This window comes from Poecilia formosa, unplaced genomic scaffold (genome assembly GCF_000485575.1).
Source record: "Poecilia formosa unplaced genomic scaffold, Poecilia_formosa-5.1.2 Scaffold508, whole genome shotgun sequence".
Taxonomy (NCBI): domain Eukaryota; kingdom Metazoa; phylum Chordata; class Actinopteri; order Cyprinodontiformes; family Poeciliidae; genus Poecilia; species Poecilia formosa.
This window is the reverse complement of record NW_006800447.1, coordinates 198,951-217,285: the sequence shown is the minus strand read 5'-3', so window position 1 is coordinate 217,285 and position 18,335 is coordinate 198,951. Positions and strand designations below refer to the sequence as shown.

Below are 18,335 nucleotides of genomic sequence, written 5' to 3'. Positions count from 1 at the left end.
GTAAAAATTTAATGTTGCCCCTCCCAGACTAAAAAACACACATCCGTTTTTGCCCTGAACCCCCTTATCTGTGTTAAATGGTTCGTTCCTGCTTGGAGCGCTTAACTGTGACGTATGGAGCTACAGTCGGTAGAAGCTGCAGCTGAATGCAGCGGCGACTGTGGGAGTTACTATACTGCTCAGAAAAGTTATAGAATCAGGTTTTCAAAAACAAAATAGAAAGAGAGAAAGGCAAGAGTGTTGATTTATAACCCAGGTCAGTAGACTGTGTGAGATTATCAACCATTTAGCATAATTAGCTTAGCTATAAACTGTTTGCCTCAATTTCACAGCATTTAATGAATTAAGGGAAAAAATTACCAACATTTTCATATACTAACTTGACCCTTGTACCTTTTACCACTTAACAGACGAGTCAGCCAGCAGCAGCTCTAACCCACGTCCCTCCTGACTCGTCCTCTCCTAAGTGAAATTAAAGCTGCAGTAACTTTTATATAAATATTTTTTTCACATATTTGTTAAAACTGTCATTATGTTGTGACAGTATGGTATGAGAGGTAATCTGTGAAAAATCTATTTCCTCTGCTTTCTCCCAGTGCTAGAAACAACCAATCAGTGACAGGAGAGTTTTAGTGCTGTCAATCACCATCTCATGTGGTGCTGCTCCGCCTTGATCTGTACCGTGCTACAGCTAGCATAGCACAGAGCTGTGCAGATTCAAACTGTGAATGCTCAGTTTAGTTAGCATAGCTACAATGGCGGCAGATAAACGGTTTCTTGTAATGATAAGTTGTTTCTCCACCATTAGCACATTTAGCAGTGAGTGAATGAGGATGATTGACAGCGCTAACAGCGTCCTACTGGTTCTGATTGGTGGTTTTGGTCAGAACGGTTCATTACTTTAACCAGTAATAGTAATTCAGGAAGCTGATGGAGGAGATTGATTGTTTTCACAGATTATCTGTCTCATAACAAACTGCTACAACATGGTGACAGCTTTAACAAATATGGAGAAAATACATTTTTTATTAGTTATGTACTGCAGCTTGAATAAAATGCAACTACATAGCATTTTGAGAAGTCTGGATTGTTTTATGTGTATTTTGCACGTTGCTTTTGACTGTTGCTCATGGGGAGACATTGCAGTATCTAATAGAAAAAGTTTAAGCAGCCTACTTACACACTGGATGTGGACTGTTGGATGTTAAATTCATGAACAGTAAATATTGTGCTAGTGTCAGTATTGGACCACAAGCCTTTAAAATTGTGATGCTTTTTATGGGTCAAATAGACTCAAAACATTGTAACAGCAGCTGCTCGGGGGGCCCAAACTAATTTTTTGTCAGGGGGCCCAAGATTCCTGGCGGCCATAAGGTATGCTGGATTTACAGGTATGACAGATAGTCAGAACACCTGTTTGGGAGTTTAAACTCCCTTTTGGTGCTTAGGGTTACGTCGGGTTTAAATACTGTGATGAAATACTGAGTATCATGCTAGCAGTCACTGCTAATTGCTGCTGGCTAGTGTGAAGGAATTGAGTGGGGCGGAGCTGCGTCTTGAAGGCGGGGCTAGGTCCACCCAGGTGTTTAACAACTGGGAGGTTGAATCAACACAACTCTTAAAAAGATGAAGGAAAGATTTTACGTGATTCTGGCCCTTTAACAACCACAAACTGCTGGAAATGTGAGCAGCTAAGCTTCTGTGACCCAGTTTTAAACTGGACCTCCGGTACCAGGAGGCTGTTTTATCTGGATCTCTGAAGAACCAGAGACCGGTTGGCCAGTTCTGGAACCAGACTGTTAGTAAAATTCTGATTCTCACCTTGGAGCTCTGCCGCCGTCCTTCATGCTGCAACCCGACCTCCGATCTGTTGGCCAAGAATAGTGCGGGTCACGTGACCCGGCAGTCTGGTTCACGTGACCCGGCTGCCGTGTGACCCGAAAGGATCTGACTGCAGCTGCTTCCTGTAGGAATGTGTTCAAGACTGTGTCTGTGTAAGACTGGTGTCTCCTTGTTGTTGGACCAGAACCGTATTGGACCAGAACCAGACAGGAAGTGTTTTCAGCAGCTTTATTGAGATCTTCCCACTAAACATAGAAAAGGTTTACATGACTGTGACCGGAGCAGGACCCTGGAGCTGCCAGCAGGGCGGCGACACCGACCACCCCATCATCAGGAGACGCTCTGGTTCTGAACCGGCCCGGCTCCCGACTCGTTGAGCCAAACCGGGTCCGACTGCGGCCCTCCAGAGCCACCGGGCCAGACTTTGCAGCTGACCTTTGACCCGGGGCAGTGCCAAAGACACGCGGGACATGAAGGACCGACATGGGACGCCACCCGTAACCACGGTTACGCGGCGCCCAGTAGCTCCAGTGCTACAGGAGGAGGGGCGGAGCCTGAAAGGTCAGCTGGTCACAACCTGTGGTTGTGAGGAACCTGCCGGATGGTTCTGGATCTCCCGGCGTCTACTTGGTTGTCATGGTAACCGCCCCCAGGGTCCTGCTCAAAGGCAACAAGGAAGCTACGGAGCGACAGGAAGGCCTCAGACACAAACAGGAAGTGAAGGCGTGGGATGGGCGGGGCCGTGGGCCCGAGGGGCCGGCCTCCCCGGGGCTCATGGTACAAGTGTCTATTTCAGATCCAGAACCATGCTGGCTGGGTTCTCCAGGTACTCCCGCCACAGGTTGGAGAAGCGACACATGGTGGCGCCGTCGATGAGGCGGTGATCCGCCGACCAGCTCACCTTCATGATGTGGGCCGCCTTCACCTGACCGTCTGGGTCGAACCGCGGCAGAACCTGGAAGGAAACAACAGTTAATCCTAGAGAACCAATCAGAATCCCCCCTGGATGGATCCTCACTCTGATTGGCCGATCAGGAACACCTGGTCTCACCTGGCTGGTAGGATCAGATCATTCACCGTTTTATGATCTAAACCAGTTTCTCAACCTTTTTGGGCCAGCGCCCCCTAGCCTTCATCCAGGTCCCTCACCGCCCCCACCAAAAAATTTGCAGGCTACTTTGCACTGACTATTATTTTATCCTTAATATTACTGTCACTATTGTAGATGTTTTTTTGATTTTTATGCTTGTTTCTGTATTTATCATCAAAATAATTTCCCAGAGAACAAAAAAGCCATGAGAATAGAAATTATTTTCACAGGCGTCTATGAAAAATTTAATGAACATTCAAGTTAAAATCTGTAGGCCAACAGCAGCCAATCAGAGTGGAAAAATATTCTTGTTCTTTGTCATTTTCTAGTTGTTAAATCTTGCACAAAATGACCAATAAAAAATGTTCAACATGCCAGTTTAAACTTTGAACTACTTGCAAACGACTGAGCTCTGCAGCATTAAAACATGGATAGAACTGGAACTACATTAATCACAGCCCTTCTTCTCTTCAGTGGTTCTGACAGGTTCTGGTGGTGCAGAAAAACTAAAGTTCCTTTTAATGCCATACAAATATGAGACAGAAACATGGATTATATCTTTATATAGACGTGTCTATTGATTATAGATTAATAGTTTTACTGGACAGAAATTACAAAGAACAAATCTGGTTCTTAATCAAATCCTAATGAGTCAAACTGAAAGTGTCATGGAGTGTCATTTAGTTTCCTTTGACTAGTATTATCCTCTCTTGGTTTATTGCTATGTCCACTTCAGTTCATTTCCTGTTGTTAGATTTATTTGATCGTTTATTGACCATCATTAATCTTCACTCATCACCTGCTGCTCCTCCTAATCATCATGTTTCACATCATGTTGATTTTTCACTGTTCAGCGTCAGATTCTCTGTTTTTATGCCATAATTCACATCTAGTTCGTCGCTCCGTTTTATGTCCCGCTTCTCCTGTTTCAGAGTTTTGAGCAATGTGCGCGTCGTTGTTTTTTTTAACCCCCTACGGTGCGAAGGTTCGGGAAGCGTATCGATGGGGAAAAGGCAGACTGACATAAACCTTTTATAACTTAAAATTTAAAAGTGCTGTGTTGTTCTATCAGCCCCGTTTCATACCGGACCGCTTACAGCTCCGGTGTTAAAATGAAGGCTCTCTCACCATGGAGGGATTTCTTTATTTAAATGGTTCATTTTTCAGAGGGACACACAGTGAGGGTATTGTGATTTTAGTCATTACATGTTTATAAGAGCGATTTTTTGTTGTCCTTCCATGGAAGCGGGCAGCTTTCAAACGGAAATAAAACACTTTAATATAAGTTGCTGCTTTAACATGATCACAGAACTGAAAAAAACATGTGTACAAAAATACCAGACAAAGTGAATCACAGCAACGTCATCAGCCGGTGAGACGCTGAACTGATGCGGTGAAGCTACTAGTACCAGGAGCTACAAGCTACAAACACTGAATAGAAGAAGAAGAAGAAGAAGAGCTGCCATCGATATAGTTCTAGCCAAGCATGATTTAATGTTACACAATACAGTTTTACCAAGTTGCTCAAAGTCTAAACTGGTATTGTTGTGATTGTAAGGTGTAAAGTTTACCTTCGACCAAACGCCCCCCAGAGGAATCCCAGCGCCCCCTGCCGTCCTCTGAACGGCCCCCAGGGGGCGGTACCGCCCACGTTGAGAACGCGAATTTAAACTGTGGCTGAAAACTGAGAACTGTTTCCTGAACGATTATTAAATCAAGTCAGGTTTTCATTTTCGTCGCCCGCAGCTGGAATAGTTTTACTGACACGGTCTTCCTCCAGCTGAGGGCGCTCAGGGCCTCCATGTGACCTTCACGTGACCCCTACTGAAGGGTTGACCCCGGTCTGGACCAACACTCGTGCAGACCTGGAACGGGTTCGGTTCTGGAGCTGGTTCTGGAACCAACCTGGATTTTCCCCAGAGCTCCGATGGCGACCTCTGGAGGAAGAATGACCGGCTTGGCGTACGTCCCTCCGATCTGAAACAGAAACACAGAGCGGTCAGACCGGGTCGGACCGGGTCAGGAAGCCCGGCGGACTCACCGATCCGATGTTGGACAGAGTGAAGGTTCCCCCGCTCAGCTCGGCCGTCCCCAGCTGGCCGGCGGCGCCCAACGCCTGCAGCCGGGTCAACTCCTGGGCCACCTGGAAGACGCTGAGCAGCTGGACGCTCTTCACGCTGGGGACCAGCAGGCCCTGGCTGGTGTCCATGGCAACGCCGATGTTATGGGACGCCTGCCGAGACGCCGCGTCAGCAACATGTAGCCGAGTCAGTAATGCGTTGCCACACGGGCCCTGCTGACCGCCTCACCTTGAAAGTGATGTTCTGGCAGCCTTCGTCCAGCGTCGAGTTCAGGATGGGGAAGTGAAGCAGGCTGAGGGAGGTGGCCTGAGGGAGAGTTCAGCCAATCACAACATCGCTGTTCAACCCTCAACCAGCTGCGGTCTGAGCTATCCGCTCACCTTGATGAAGAACGGCAGGTAGCTGAGTTTGACGCCGCGTCTCTCAGCGACCGGCTTCAGTTCAGACCGCAGCAGAACCAATCGGCTCAGGTCGACCTCGTCACCGTAACCAAAGTGAGGGATCTTCAGCGCCGCCGTCATCGTCTTCACCATGGCTTTGTGGAAACCTGCAGACAAACATGGAATGTCTCAGCGCGACACAGAGAACCTCATCCAGGCGTTTATCTTCAGTCTCATTGTTTCCTGCAGCAGCGTCTTCACTGGTCTGACCACCAAAACGATCCTCCAGCTGCAGCTGATCCAGAAGCTGCTGCAGCTGTTCTGACTAGAACCAGGAAGATGGAGACATAACACCAGATCTACAGTCCTGCAGCTGTAGCTCAGAGAACAGACTGTAAAATCCTGTTAGTTTATAAATCACTGGACGGTTTAGCACCACAACCATTAAAGATCTGCTGTTGTTGTATCAACCTTCCAGACCCTCAGGTTCTGGTTCTGGTTCTGCTCTGCATCCAGAACCAGAACCAATCAAGGAGAAGCAGCATTCAGCTTCTATGCACCACAAATTTGGAACAAACTTCCAGAAAACTGTAAAACAGCTGAAACACTGAGAGCCTTTAAATCTCAACTTAAAACCCACCTGGTTAGTTTTATTTGAAACGTAATTAATTATGAATTTATTGATGGCATCGACTTAATGTCATGTTTTGATTCAACGCTGCATGACTTTGTGTTTTTGTGTTTGTTATGAGGTAAAGCTCTTTGAAATGTCTTCCTGCTGAAATCTGCTGTACAGATAAAATTTGATTGATTGATTTGATTGACATGATCCAGCTGACGTCACATGACCCGGTACTGGTCCAACGGGTCTGACCTTTGAGTGGCTCCGTCACATCCTTCCCGGTGAAGACGGGTCTGGGGGTCGCAGGTGGAGGTCTGACCCCAGCTGGGGCGCTGAGGGGTGGTGCGGCGACGGGGGCGGGGCCTGGCGTCTGGATCTCCTGGAAGAGAGGAGCTGGAGGCAAGATGGCGCCGGTCTGCTTGGCCAGGAAGTTCAAGATGTCCTCCTTCAGGATGCGTCCATCCTTCCCCGTCCCCACCACCTCACTGAGCTTGATCTGAGGGGACGCAGCAGAGACATCACATACCTGCTCTGGACCTTCTGTCCACCTGTCCATCACGGACAGACTCCTCAGGTGCATCTCTGGATCATCTGGCGGTCAGAGCTGCCACCGCCCGGTCGGCTCAGGAACAACGGGACGGACACGATGGACAGAGACATGATGGACAGGGACCTGGGGACAGACTCACGTTGTTCTCCATGGCGAGGCGGCGGACGGCGGGCGTGGCCTGGGTCTTGTGACCTTTGATCTCTTGGTGGGTGTGCTCCTCATGGGCCATGGCAGGCGTCTCCACCACATCCTCCTGGCTCAGCTCTGGGGGACGGACGTCAGAGACTAGTGGTCCTGAAGGGACGGATGGGACCGGGCGGAACGGTCGGCGCCACCTCACCTGATGCAGACTCCGTCTCGATGTCCACCAGCGGCTTGCCCACCAGGGCGGTGGCGTCGGCGTCGTAGTACAGCCTCCTGATGACGCCGTCGTAGCGGCTGGTGATGGTGACGGACGCTTTGTCGCTCTGGACCTCACAGATGCTGTCAAACTGAGACACCCTGTCCCCCTCCTTCACGTACCTGAGACAGGTGAGACCAGGTGGAGGGGCTGGTCAGGAAGTCACATGACTTCAAAGAGTACAAATGTGAGCTAAAGGAAGGTAACAGGAGCTAGTGGGAGCTAATGAAATCAGAAGCTAATAAAAGCTAACGAATGCTGCTGCGGCCCAGCAGAACCGGGCCTGGTTCCTACCACTCCTTGACCGTGACCTCCATGATGCCCTCTCCGATGTCGGACAGCTTGAACTGGACCACGGGTCGGTGTCGCGCTGCAAGACACAGACGCCATCAGCTGCTGTTCTTGTGGCTGCAGGTCGCCATAGCAACTGCATCCTCCAGGACGGGGGATGACCAAGACCGGAACCGGTTTGGACTTACCCATGGCGGTGTGCAGCGTCCTGCTGCAAGACGTCTGCAGCGACGTGGCCCATCTGGACGGCACCGGCTCGGTTCTGCTCAGCCTCAGGTTCTGGGGTCCAAAACTCCTCCGGCGGTACTGCTGGGTCAGCTGGCAGAGAGAACCAGAACCACAGTTACCAGGTCAGAACCGGAACTGGCGTTCAGTGGGATGTGATTAAAGGGTCAGTTAGAAACAACAATCTGCTCCTGATCTCAAATGGACCTCAGAACATTTTCCTCTGGACCGCCTCAGGAAAATCTTGGAGAGAAAAATTCCAGAAACTACCCGGATCCTCACAACAAAACCCCTAAACCAGCTTATACCTACTAAAATTATAGGTATTAAATTCCTCCATCGGGTAGATTGAACATCAACACGTCTCCTGGCTGTAAAGTGAGTCCTACAATACACCGGGAGCCAGAGCAGAGAGGCCAGAACCGGAGTTATGTGATCTGTTCTGTGGGTTCTGGTTCAAAGCCCGGCTGCAGCCATGGAGGATTCACTCAGAGCCACTAAAAGGCCGTTACAGAAGTCTGAACGAGAAGAAATAAAAATGGACAGACTTTCTAACTCATCATGTGATAAAAAAGCTCGCAGCTTCCAAATATTCCTTAAATGGTAAAATCAGTTGCCAGCTAACAGTTTGCAATGATTGTCCAATGACAGAACGCCCAGATTTCTGAGGCTATTTTTGTTCCCAGGGTTTAAAAACCCAAGATGCTTCCTGATTTCTGTGATTTTATCACCAGGAGCTACGATAAGCGTCTCGGTCCTGCCTGAGGTGGTTGTCATTCAGACAGATTTTAGTGCCAGACAGGCAGTTACTGAGTTCAGTCAATTTATACAATTCAGAGGATGGAAATGAACAATATATGTGAATATCGTCAGCATACACATGGTATGAGACGATACTGTAGCGATTTAAAATAAGGCCCAGTGGGCGCATAGAAGGAGGAGTGGGCCCAAACCTGAACCCTGGGGCATCCCAGCACCAGAGTGACCACTGTTCATAGAAACAGGAACAGACCTGTCAGATAATGTTCTCCCAGTCCCAGAGCAGGCAGAACATTATGACCAACAGCTGCGGCTTTCTTCAGACTGGGATCCAACTGGACCGAGCCGTCAGCAGCAGAATCTCTGACAGAACATGAACGCACCATCAACCCTGGATTCTACCGGAACCAGCAGCTCAGGGGAGCCCACCGGTTCGGTTCGGGAAAGACAGAACCCGCTGTCCGTTGCTCCAGAACGGAACCGACCCGGATCCATACCATCACAACCCATTTAGCCTCAGTTAGCACCGTAGTGACGTAACGCCTGCGTCACCAGCAGCTTTTAGCGTCAGCCGCGCAGGCGCTAAAAAGCAAAGCGGCCTGGTTGGGTTCCAGTGTGGTTCAAGTTCGTTTCGGCGTGGTTCCGGTTCGGTTTGCTCCTCACCAGAACTCTGAGAGCGCTGAAGGATCCTCTGGTCACCGCCGCCATCTGTGCTCTCCGCTGCACGCCCCCGACTGCAGCCAATCAGCGCGCTCCGCGTTCTTCTTCTGCGGCAGGAGGCGGAAACAGCGCCACTCAGCGACAGGAAGCGGCTCAGATTATAGCTCATTAATGTTAGGGAACCGACCTTGTCTGCCCCCCTATGAAATTCTGCCCCCCTGTGTCGGGAGCGCGCACTGTAGCCAGAGAGGCGGGTCTGACCATAGACATCTGTTCTCCCTCTAACATCCATCCATCCATCCATTTTCTTCCGTTTCATCCGGGGTCAGGTCGCGGGGCAGCAGCTTCAGAAGGGAGGCCCAGACTTCTCTTTCTCCCAGCCACTTCTTCCAGTTCCTCTGGGGGAACCCCAAGGCGTTCCCAGGTCAGCCAAGAGACAGTCCCTCCAGCGTGTCCTGGGTCTTCCCCGTGGGGGAAGGGTTAACCCCTGGGGTTCCGTGTAACATGGGAACAAATTAATTCACTGGCAAGTCTTTAACTGTGCTTATTCATCTTTTTATCAACAATAAATCCCGTGATTTTGGTAATTCATCATTATTTGCCAAAGTTATGAGGGGGGAACCATATATTTTAACTGCCTGAAATATCCGTTCCCCTCCAAAGAGCGTTGAACAGGGGAATAGCTTATTTCTGGCAGCTGAAATATTCCCAACTGTTTCCGAATTCTCAAAGATTGTTTTGTGTAATAGCATGTAGAAATTTCTTTTATTCAGTAATCTGTCATATTTTACATTATAACGGGATTTTCCACAAAGCCTACACTAGCAACTTCCATCCTCTTATATCAGCAATGAAAGATCATAAATACACACAACGTGTTGGAAACCTGTGTTTGGTGACTGACTTTTAATTGTCAGGCTTAAGTGACAAAAGTTGGAAACAGACCGATTCTCTCTTGGCGATTAAAAAGCAACACAAAACGGTGTAAGAAGATCTCGTTTATTTATTTATTTTACCATTTTGTTAGTTGCCAATTAAACTGAAAGTTACAATCTTGACATGATTATATGAGTTGTTTTACCGATAAATCGATCAGAAGCGCCGTGGAAATGGTCGGATCCTCTCTGGCTGCAGTGCGCGCTCCCGACACAGGGGGGCAGAATTTCATACAATACCTGAAGCTTTTGATGGGTCCAGAACCAGCTGAGGTTTTGTTCCGTTCTGCATGGTGCGTTCAGGAACAACTTAAGGTGACATCATGACGTCAGAGAGTTTAGGTCCAGATTGATCAGAAGAACCGGCAAAACGATGACAGCTAATCCATCCATAATATAATTTATAATATATACATGTAATATTCATCAAATACAGGACGAGCTCGTTTGTCAGATTTAAAGTATTTTTAAAATAACCTTTAAGCAGCTATTAAACATACTTTTCCTTCAGCCCATAATTTCTGCATTAAATAGTTTTTTTATTGGTTTATAATATTCTATAATTACAATAATTATAATAATTCTACTCCTTAAAGAAGCATAATTATATGTTTTCCAGGTCAAAGCTTATTTTTATAGCACATTTACAACAACCTCAGCTGAGCAAAGTGCTTCACAACATCACAGGTAGATATATAAAACAAAACATACAATTACATATGCTATCAAATTATTTAAGCATAATCAAGTAACTACGTTACCTTCAGTTGTTATAAAAATGTTATATCAGAAATTTTACTTCCTGATTTAGCATCTTGAAATTGGGCCTCTGTTTCTTAAAAACCTCCTGCTCTCTCTGAAGCTCCGCCTCCAGGAAGTCGTCCCAACATGGCTCCTCTATTAACCCTTTAATTTTCTTACCAGCACTGATCTGAGCAGCAGCTCCTATAGTGAGCTCAGCAGTTGTTTGCTAACTGCAGCTGGCTAGTCTGAAGGAGCTGAGAGGGGGAGGAGCTGCGCTTTTGAAGGCGGGGCTAGGGCCACCCAGCTGAACAGTTGCCATGGAGATTAAAATACTTATCAAACATGAAAGAATCAAAGCGACACTCCAGGGAGAAACATGATGGACAGATTAAAAATTGATTTTACACGACACTGGCCCTTTAAAAGAAACCTTCATCAGGACTTCCTGGTTCTGATGTTCAACTCACAGCTGGTGCCTCAGTCACCCCTCAGTTAGACTCATGCATTTGTTCATTCGTTGCACTTTTGTCCTCAGCGTGTGATCAATAATCCAGATATTGATCAGAAACATTTTCCTTTAAATCTGGACTGAAGCCATCCAGTACGTCTGATCTGCTTCTGTCTCGGTTTCATGGAGTCCAGAGTCAGAATCTCTGGACTCCTTGACTTTTCGGTTAATTTTCTGTTTGTTATTTCTAACATGGTTTCTGAGGTTTCTAAAAAAAATTGTACTTTATTTTTCTCATGTTTTTCTCTCTTCCATTTTCTGTTTTTATTTCTCTTTTTTTTATCTTCAGACTTGCTCCGCGTGCACGCGCGCGGGCGCGTGCCGCAGATGGACTCCGGAGCAGCCATGAGTCACTGCGCGCGGCACGGAGCCGCTCTCTGATTGGCTGCCACCTCTTACCATTCAGCAGGTCCGCGTGAAGCCGCGCGCGCGCGGAGAGTGACTCGGTTCGGCTGAAGCGGAGCTGCTGGTTCTGATCGTGTTCCGGTCCGGAACCGCTCTGGGTTTTATTCTGCTGCAGGGAGCGCGCATCGGACCCGCCCAGCTGAGGTGAGCCCGCCGCACATCTATACCGAACCGAACCCAGGGTGGAGTCTGACTCTCTGCTGATCTTCTCTGATCCAAACAATCTGGATCAGAATCTGATTCTGTCTGGTCGCGGTTCTGTTGGTTCTGTTGGTGCTTTCTGCAGGGTTCTGGTATTTGCAGGCCCAGAACCAGAACAGAACTCCGGGGATTCTGTTGGGCCAGAACAGAACCTTCTAATCAAACTGACCCATCAGAACTTCTGTAGACGTTCTGTCTCTAGGTTTAGAGAACCGGAACCAGAACCAGTTGGTGGTGGACAGGTGACCTCCAGCTCTGATGGGTCCAGTTGCTCCAGCTGCAGAACCCAACCAGAAACGCAGTGACCCAGCGGGTTCGGACTCGGTTCTGAAGCAGCTTCCTGTTTTCACTAAGAGACCGCTGAGCTGCTGCTGAGCCTGTCTCCATGGTGACGGTGCTCAGGTGGGACCGAGCGTCCAGAACCTCCTGAGAGTCTTGCATCAGAACCGGGTCATGGATCTGATAGGATGGATCCAGCTGACTCCCATGACAACAAGGCACTGCTCAGTCACATGACCGGAGTTTCACCTAAAGGACACATGATGGCAGTACGGTTCTGGTGTGGGTCAGAACCTCCAAAATCATCAGAACCTCCAAGTCAGAACCTCTGGACTCCATGACGGTTGGAATCCATGAGACAAATGTTCTTCATCTGACGCTTCTGCAGGAACATCTGCACATCTCCTGCTGGTTGCCTGGTTGCAAGCGTGTAAGCATCAGGTCCACCAGTGGAGCTCTGAGCTCAGGGTCCAATCAGACGAGACAATTATCCTCAGGTGTTCATGGTTCTGGTTCTGGTTTCACCAACAGCTGGAGTTCCTCTGCTGGGTCTCTCGGTGAGGCCCCTCAGGGCTCCGTCTCGGGCCCTCCAACTGGGTGTTTGGTTGAGGTCAAAAGGTCAGAGGTTCTCTTGGCTGATTGGTCTGGTTTGGTTGAGAAATGTTCCAGGGTTTGTCTCTACAACCAAACACAGGACAACTTTCCTGACATGAGGTCCAACTGGACCTTCCTCCTCAGGAACCAGCTCAACCCACACCAGATGCCAGTCTGACCATTTCCTGTTCCAGACCGACCACTTCCTGTCCCGGCATCAAAATCATCAGCAGTTCTGACCAGTTTTCCTTCATTAATCTGGGAAACAGGAAGTTCTGCTGCTGGCAGGTGTGAGCCAGGTAATCGGTGACCGCTCGATGGTCGTAATGTTATGCCTGGTAGAAGTGGCCATCATGCCCGCGGTCATGTGACTTGTCCTCTTGCGCCACCAGATGGCGAAGGCAGACCAGCGCTATGGCCAGCGGGACGGCTCCGACCAGAACTTCGACTACATGTTCAAGCTGCTAATCATCGGGAACAGCAGCGTTGGGAAGACGTCCTTCCTGTTCCGCTACGCCGATGACTCCTTCAGCAACTCCTTCGTCAGCACCGTCGGCATCGACTTCAAGGTCAAGACCGTTTACCGTAACGACAAGAGGATCAAGTTGCAGATCTGGGTGAGGACGGGGCGGAGCTTAATCCTGAACAGGGAGGAGCTTCTGACTGGTTGGGCGGGGTTGCATGTTGGATGGGCGGAGCTTCGGGATGGAGTGCAGCCATAGGCTGAATGGGAGGGACTCCAGAATGAATAGGGAAAGGGGGACTAGGAACCATCAGTAGGAACCATCAGTAGGAACCCTCAGTAAGGACCATCAGTAGGAACCATCAGTAGGGACCATCAGTAGGGACCATCAGTAGGAACCTTCAGTAGGGACCATCAGTAGGGACCATCAGTAAGGACCATCAGTAGGAACCATCAGTAGGGACCATCAGTAGGGACCATCAATAAGGACCATCAGTAGGAACCTTCAGTAGGGACCATCAGTAGGGACCATCAGTAGGAACCATCAGTAGGGACCATCAGTAGGGACCATCAGTAGGAACCATCAGTAGGAACCATCAGTAGGGACCATCAGTAAGGACCATCAGTAGGAACCATCAGTAGGGACCATCAGTAGGAACCTTCAGTAGGGACCATCAGTAGGAACCTTCAGTAGGAACATTTAGTAGGAACCTTCAATAGGAACATTTAGTAGGAACCTTCAATAGGAACATTTAGTAGGAACTCTCAGTAGGAACATTTAGTAGGAACCTACAATAGGAACCCTACAATAGGAACCATCAGTAGGAACCCTCAGTAGGGACCATCAGTAGGAACCCTCAGTAGGAACCTTCAGTAGGAACCCTCAGTAGGAACCATCAGTAGGAGCCCTCAGTAGGGACCATCAGTAGGAACCATCAGTAGGAACCCTCAGTAGGGACCTCCAGTAGGAACCTTTAGTAGGAACCATCAATAGGAACATACAGTTTGAATCCTCAGTAGGAACCTTTTTCAGTAGGAACCTTCTGTAGAAACATTTAGTAGGAACCTTCAATAGGAACCATCAGTAGGAACCCTCAGTAGGAACCATATGTAGGAACCTTCAGTAGGAACCTTCTGTAGGAACATTTAGTAGGAACCTTCAGTAGGAACCCTCAGTAAGAACCTTCAGTAGGAACCTTCTTCAGTACTAACCTTCAATAGGAACATTTAGTAGGAACCATCAGTAGGAACTATGAGTAGGAACCTTCAGTAGGGACCTTTTTCAATAGGAACCTTCAGTAGGAACCGTCATTAGTACCATCAGTAGGAACAGACATGTTTGTAGGAACCACCAGCTCTCTGGATTGAGACATGGTGTTCTGCTGTGACAGACGTGCTCCCTGCTGTGCTGGTCTTTCGGTAGGTATGTTGTTGCCATGGCAACAAGTCTTCATGCTCACTTCCCTACTGCCTCGCACACACAGAGATAAAGACAAAAACAGACTCAAACGGCGTCATTTTGGAGATAATTAAAGGGACACGTGTGAGGCTGAACGCATTGAGACCCAGCAGATATGCAGGGATGTATGTGTGTGTTTATCTGGTTTATCTGTGTGTGTAACTGATTCAGTCCTGTGAGGAGTAAAAATAGACTGAATCCTCAGATGTGTGGAGCAGCTGCAGTCGTTCCTGGTGGAGAGCATCATGGGAGCTTTAGTCATCACCATGACGCTGCAGCAGGAAGTTCAGCTGCATTCTTCTTCCTCAGAGAAATGAGGAAGAAGTGTTTTACTCTCCATTTAGCTCTGGGTTCCATTAGTTTGGTCTGGGAGCGGGGCTGCTGGTTCAGACGGCGCGTCTTGATGCTTCTTGAAAGCTCGTCTCTGGAGGTATTTATGTCCACCAGGAATTAGACCAGAACCAGAACCTGAATGGTCCTTTCATTTCCTGTTTGTGTCCAGGACACTGCAGGGCAGGAGCGCTATCGCACCATCACCACGGCTTACTACCGAGGAGCCATGGGCTTCATCCTCATGTATGACATCACCAACGAGGAGTCGTTCAATGCGGTCCAGGACTGGTAGGGGATTGGTCAGATGCTGGCTTGCGTCGTGATGTCAGTAGGTGTGAATCCCTTCCAGCTAGCTGTCGCTCTGTGTCCACAGGGCCACCCAGATCAAGACGTACTCGTGGGACAACGCCCAGGTCATCATGGTGGGCAACAAGTGTGACATGGACGTGGAGAGAGTGGTACCACCTGAGAAAGGAAAACACCTGGCGGACCAGCTAGGTGTGCATTAGTTAGTTTTAGAAGGAAATAAAAACTCACAGTAGTCAGGATAATCTGTTATCAGGGCATTCCTGAATACTTTATTGTCTCTATAATGATTTACAGTGATTTTCAGTTTGATGCCAGTCAACCAGGGGACCAGGTCCTAAGATACTGTCCTGCAGCTCTTAGAGACATCCCTGAACCAAATGGCTGAAAATCCAGTTCTCTGTCTCTCTGCTCTGAGTCAAACCAACCAAACTTTGACTAGGCAGACGGACTGGAGTTGGGTTAAAGTGGACTGAACAGGATTGGTGGGAATGAACCCTGAAAACTGCAGGATGGTATCGCTGGAGGACTGGAGGTATGCCAAGTGGTACTTTTAGAGATTTTGAGCAATTACTGACCCACTAAGACCTTATCAGAGACCTTCCACTAAACATTTCTAGAAGCATTTTCAGCAGAAACATCACAGGTCAAAGTTTGGTAAACCAGGCTTTCCAACCACAGACTGGAGACTTCTGGTGTGACCTTTGCCTGTCTCCTGCAGGGTTTGAATACTATGAGGCGAGTGCCAAGGAGAACATCAATGTACGTCAGGTTTTTGAGCGCCTGGTAGACATCATCTGTGTAAAGATGTCTGAACGTGTGGACGTGGAGGCACCAGTAGCTCCTGGATCTAAGACCACCAGACTGACCGACAAGCCTGCCCAGCTACCTCAGAAATGCTGCTGATCATCGGTCCACTTCCCCCCATCCTGAGCTGTAGGTAAAATAAAAAGATCAGATAGTCTGACTGTTGAGACATTCCTCCACACCCGCTCTGCTTCAGTCCATGTTTGTGAGCCGTCAGTTATCACTCCTGCTGACATCCAGGAATCCACTCCGTCTGTGTACCTGAGGCCGGCTGATCGCTGGAGGTCCCGTCCCGCCTTAACCAGGCCGGTCCATTGGTTCTTCATTCAAATGGCAGTAGAGTATCAGTTTAGGATAGCCCACAATGCCACCTACAGACTGTACGGATGAGTAGCACTTAGTGGCTGCTGTCCTTTCTGTGTCCGCACCTCCAAGAGTTTAGTGTTTCTACTGAACCGCCTGAACATCCTGAGCCCCAATGCAACCAGAACTTCCAGCTGCAGTTAAAGCCATGATGAGGCTGACAGCAGGAAACCTTCTAACACCTGATTGGCCCAATGAGCTCCACTCTGCTCAGTAAAACAGCGAAGTAGGTGAAACACCGAGAGGTCAACTACAGGTCAATATGAGTCACCTGCATACCTCTCAAGTCTCCTGTTTTTGGCTAGCATTTCTTACCCCCTTTTCCCGTATTATGCCCCCACCCCTGCTCTGACCTCTGACAATAGCACCGGACGACGACATTTCCCATATTCTCAAATTCTAAACTTGACAAGTATGGTCACCTGCCGAACAATGACTCATCACGAACGCAAGTCACCTGCCGAACATTCAACCCAGCACTGATTAGACTCCTTCTGACCTCCAGCATCCAGACTCGTCATGTGAAGAGTTATAACAGTCAGTCCAGACCCGAGGCAGTCCACCGCAGTTTTGCCTGGAGTGGGTCATTTCGTTCCAGACTGTTCAGCTCAGGAAAGAACAGTTCCGGCCAATTCAGCTGAATCAGGCCAGTTCATCCCAGTTCGTGGTCCATCCCGCTCCGGTCGGGTCCAGTCCAGTCTGGACGGTTCCTCTCAGCCTGCAGCCGAGCCTCATGCTGGCGTCACTCTGAAGCTGTTTTTAGTCATTCATTGGAGCGTGAGGAGGCTCCGCCCCCTTAGCAGGTGTTGTCTTGTAGCCGCCATGTTTGCAGTGTGTTTCACATGAGCAGGTGTGTGTGTGTGTGATATTGTTAAATATAATTACCATGATATCAATAACCTGTCCAGCTGTAAGAGCTCCCCCATCTGCCCCCGATGAGAATAAACGATAATATTGTGTTATTTTATTTTGAGGTGAAACTGTAAATGATAGAGTTAGAGCTAAATATACCGTTGTTGAGTTTGAGCTTATTTTTATGACTAATTCTGTGAACTTGTTGTCTTACGGTTTGCTCCGCCCGGAGAAGCACAAAGTGATTGTACAAAATATTGTGTTTGTATATTGTAGATGATTCTTAGTATAATAAAAACCACAGTCTTTCATCAGAACACATCTTCTTTCGGTTTTGTTCAGACCAGGATCCAGGTTCTGACTTTGTCGTGGATCGGTTTGGTCCTATTCTTGGGTTGGTTCTGGAACTCAGCTTGATTCCTTTTTCACATGTAGCTTCATCCAATTGGAAAGCAGCTGATGGAGTGAGCACTGATTATGTCATAAATATGGGCCCGATCCTGATCGGGGTTCTGACGAGAAGAACCTCGCTGGAGCAAACAGGAAGGGGCGGGACAGACCGCGGTCAGTCTCATACCTTATTTGGAAATGGGACCGTTTTTTTTTTTTCAGTAAATGCAATGTCATGTTTATTATTCGTTGACAGTCTGAGGTTAGTTCGCCAGCTTACATACAGCGCACAATGCAACAAGCTAGTTAGTTAGCACATCTCAGTATTGCAGCGATTTTTTTTTTATCAAACTTTATTTAAACAAGGTAAATACAAACAAGAAATACAAATACAGCAGTATTTGTATTTCAAAGGAAATACAAGGATTGCTAAGGAGAAAAATAAAAACATATAATAATAATAATAATAATAATAATAATAATAATAATAATGAAACTAACTGAATTAGCAACAAGGGGATTTATATGTTAGGACTGACATAGATTGATGGGCAGTTCCATTAAAAATTCAGTCAGGAATTCAAATGACCCAATACATTTAAGAGATTTAAAAAATAAATGGAATTCAAATAAAAAAAGTTTAAACACTGGAGATGATTTAAGCATTCTTTGTTTATGAATAAATTTTTTTGCCAAACAAAATATTATGTTACAACATAGTTCCATTGTTTTGTTTTTCAATAATACTCCAAAGGTTACCATATCTCTCGAAATAGATTCAGGAAGTGCAATTTTT

General features: G+C 47.7%; 3 protein-coding genes and 2 long non-coding RNA genes across 8 annotated transcripts in view; 1 reads left to right on the top strand and 4 right to left on the bottom strand.

Annotated features, from left to right (window-relative positions):
- The window catches only part of lrrc39 (leucine rich repeat containing 39), a 14,260-nt gene extending 12,381 nt beyond the window's left edge, over nucleotides 1–1,879 (bottom strand). Inside the window, exon 1 of the mRNA XM_016664743.1 lies at nucleotides 1,822–1,879. The gene's annotated coding sequence lies outside the window, so the exon portion shown is untranslated. The remainder of the gene's footprint in view (nucleotides 1–1,821) is intronic.
- A 177-nt stretch (nucleotides 1,880–2,056) lies between these two features.
- dbt (dihydrolipoamide branched chain transacylase E2) lies at nucleotides 2,057–8,960 on the bottom strand. Of its 2 annotated transcripts, none has more exons than XM_007579107.2 (11): nucleotides 8,904–8,960; nucleotides 7,445–7,574; nucleotides 7,260–7,335; nucleotides 6,906–7,087; nucleotides 6,705–6,829; nucleotides 6,268–6,511; nucleotides 5,394–5,560; nucleotides 5,242–5,319; nucleotides 4,974–5,165; nucleotides 4,838–4,909; nucleotides 2,057–2,797 (listed from the first exon to the last, which is right to left on the bottom strand). In XM_007579107.2, exons 1-11 carry the CDS (start codon nucleotides 8,946–8,948, stop codon nucleotides 2,630–2,632), a joined length of 1,479 nt encoding a protein of 492 aa, XP_007579169.1. In that variant the 5' UTR covers nucleotides 8,949–8,960; the 3' UTR covers nucleotides 2,057–2,629. The 2 variants fall into 2 exon arrangements, with proteins under 2 accessions (XP_007579169.1, XP_016520219.1); XM_016664733.1 differs by lacking the exon at nucleotides 8,904–8,960 and adding an exon at nucleotides 8,624–8,831.
- Nucleotides 8,961–11,449: 2,489 nt separating this feature from the next.
- rab3b (RAB3B, member RAS oncogene family) lies at nucleotides 11,450–17,463 on the top strand. Of its 3 annotated transcripts, none has more exons than XM_007579105.2 (5): nucleotides 11,450–11,636; nucleotides 12,959–13,183; nucleotides 14,991–15,109; nucleotides 15,195–15,319; nucleotides 15,849–17,463. In XM_007579105.2, the coding sequence occupies exons 2-5, from the start codon at nucleotides 12,959–12,961 to the stop codon at nucleotides 16,031–16,033; spliced, it is 654 nt and encodes a 217-aa protein (XP_007579167.1). In that variant the 5' UTR covers nucleotides 11,450–11,636; the 3' UTR covers nucleotides 16,034–17,463. The 3 variants fall into 3 exon arrangements, with proteins under 3 accessions (XP_007579167.1, XP_007579168.1, XP_016520239.1); XM_007579106.2 differs by lacking the exon at nucleotides 11,450–11,636 and adding an exon at nucleotides 12,410–12,865; XM_016664753.1 differs by lacking the exons at nucleotides 11,450–11,636; nucleotides 12,959–13,183 and adding an exon at nucleotides 14,706–14,918.
- Nucleotides 13,417–14,619, bottom strand: LOC107834043 (uncharacterized). Its single transcript, XR_001659828.1, has 5 exons — nucleotides 14,323–14,619; nucleotides 14,096–14,225; nucleotides 13,872–13,988; nucleotides 13,520–13,766; nucleotides 13,417–13,428 (listed from the first exon to the last, which is right to left on the bottom strand). It is a non-coding gene; the product is annotated as an uncharacterized LOC107834043 (long non-coding RNA).
- Nucleotides 16,304–18,049, bottom strand: LOC107834042 (uncharacterized). Its single transcript, XR_001659827.1, has 2 exons — nucleotides 16,755–18,049; nucleotides 16,304–16,719 (listed from the first exon to the last, which is right to left on the bottom strand). It is a non-coding gene; the product is annotated as an uncharacterized LOC107834042 (long non-coding RNA).
- Nucleotides 18,050–18,335: the final 286 nt, after the last annotated feature.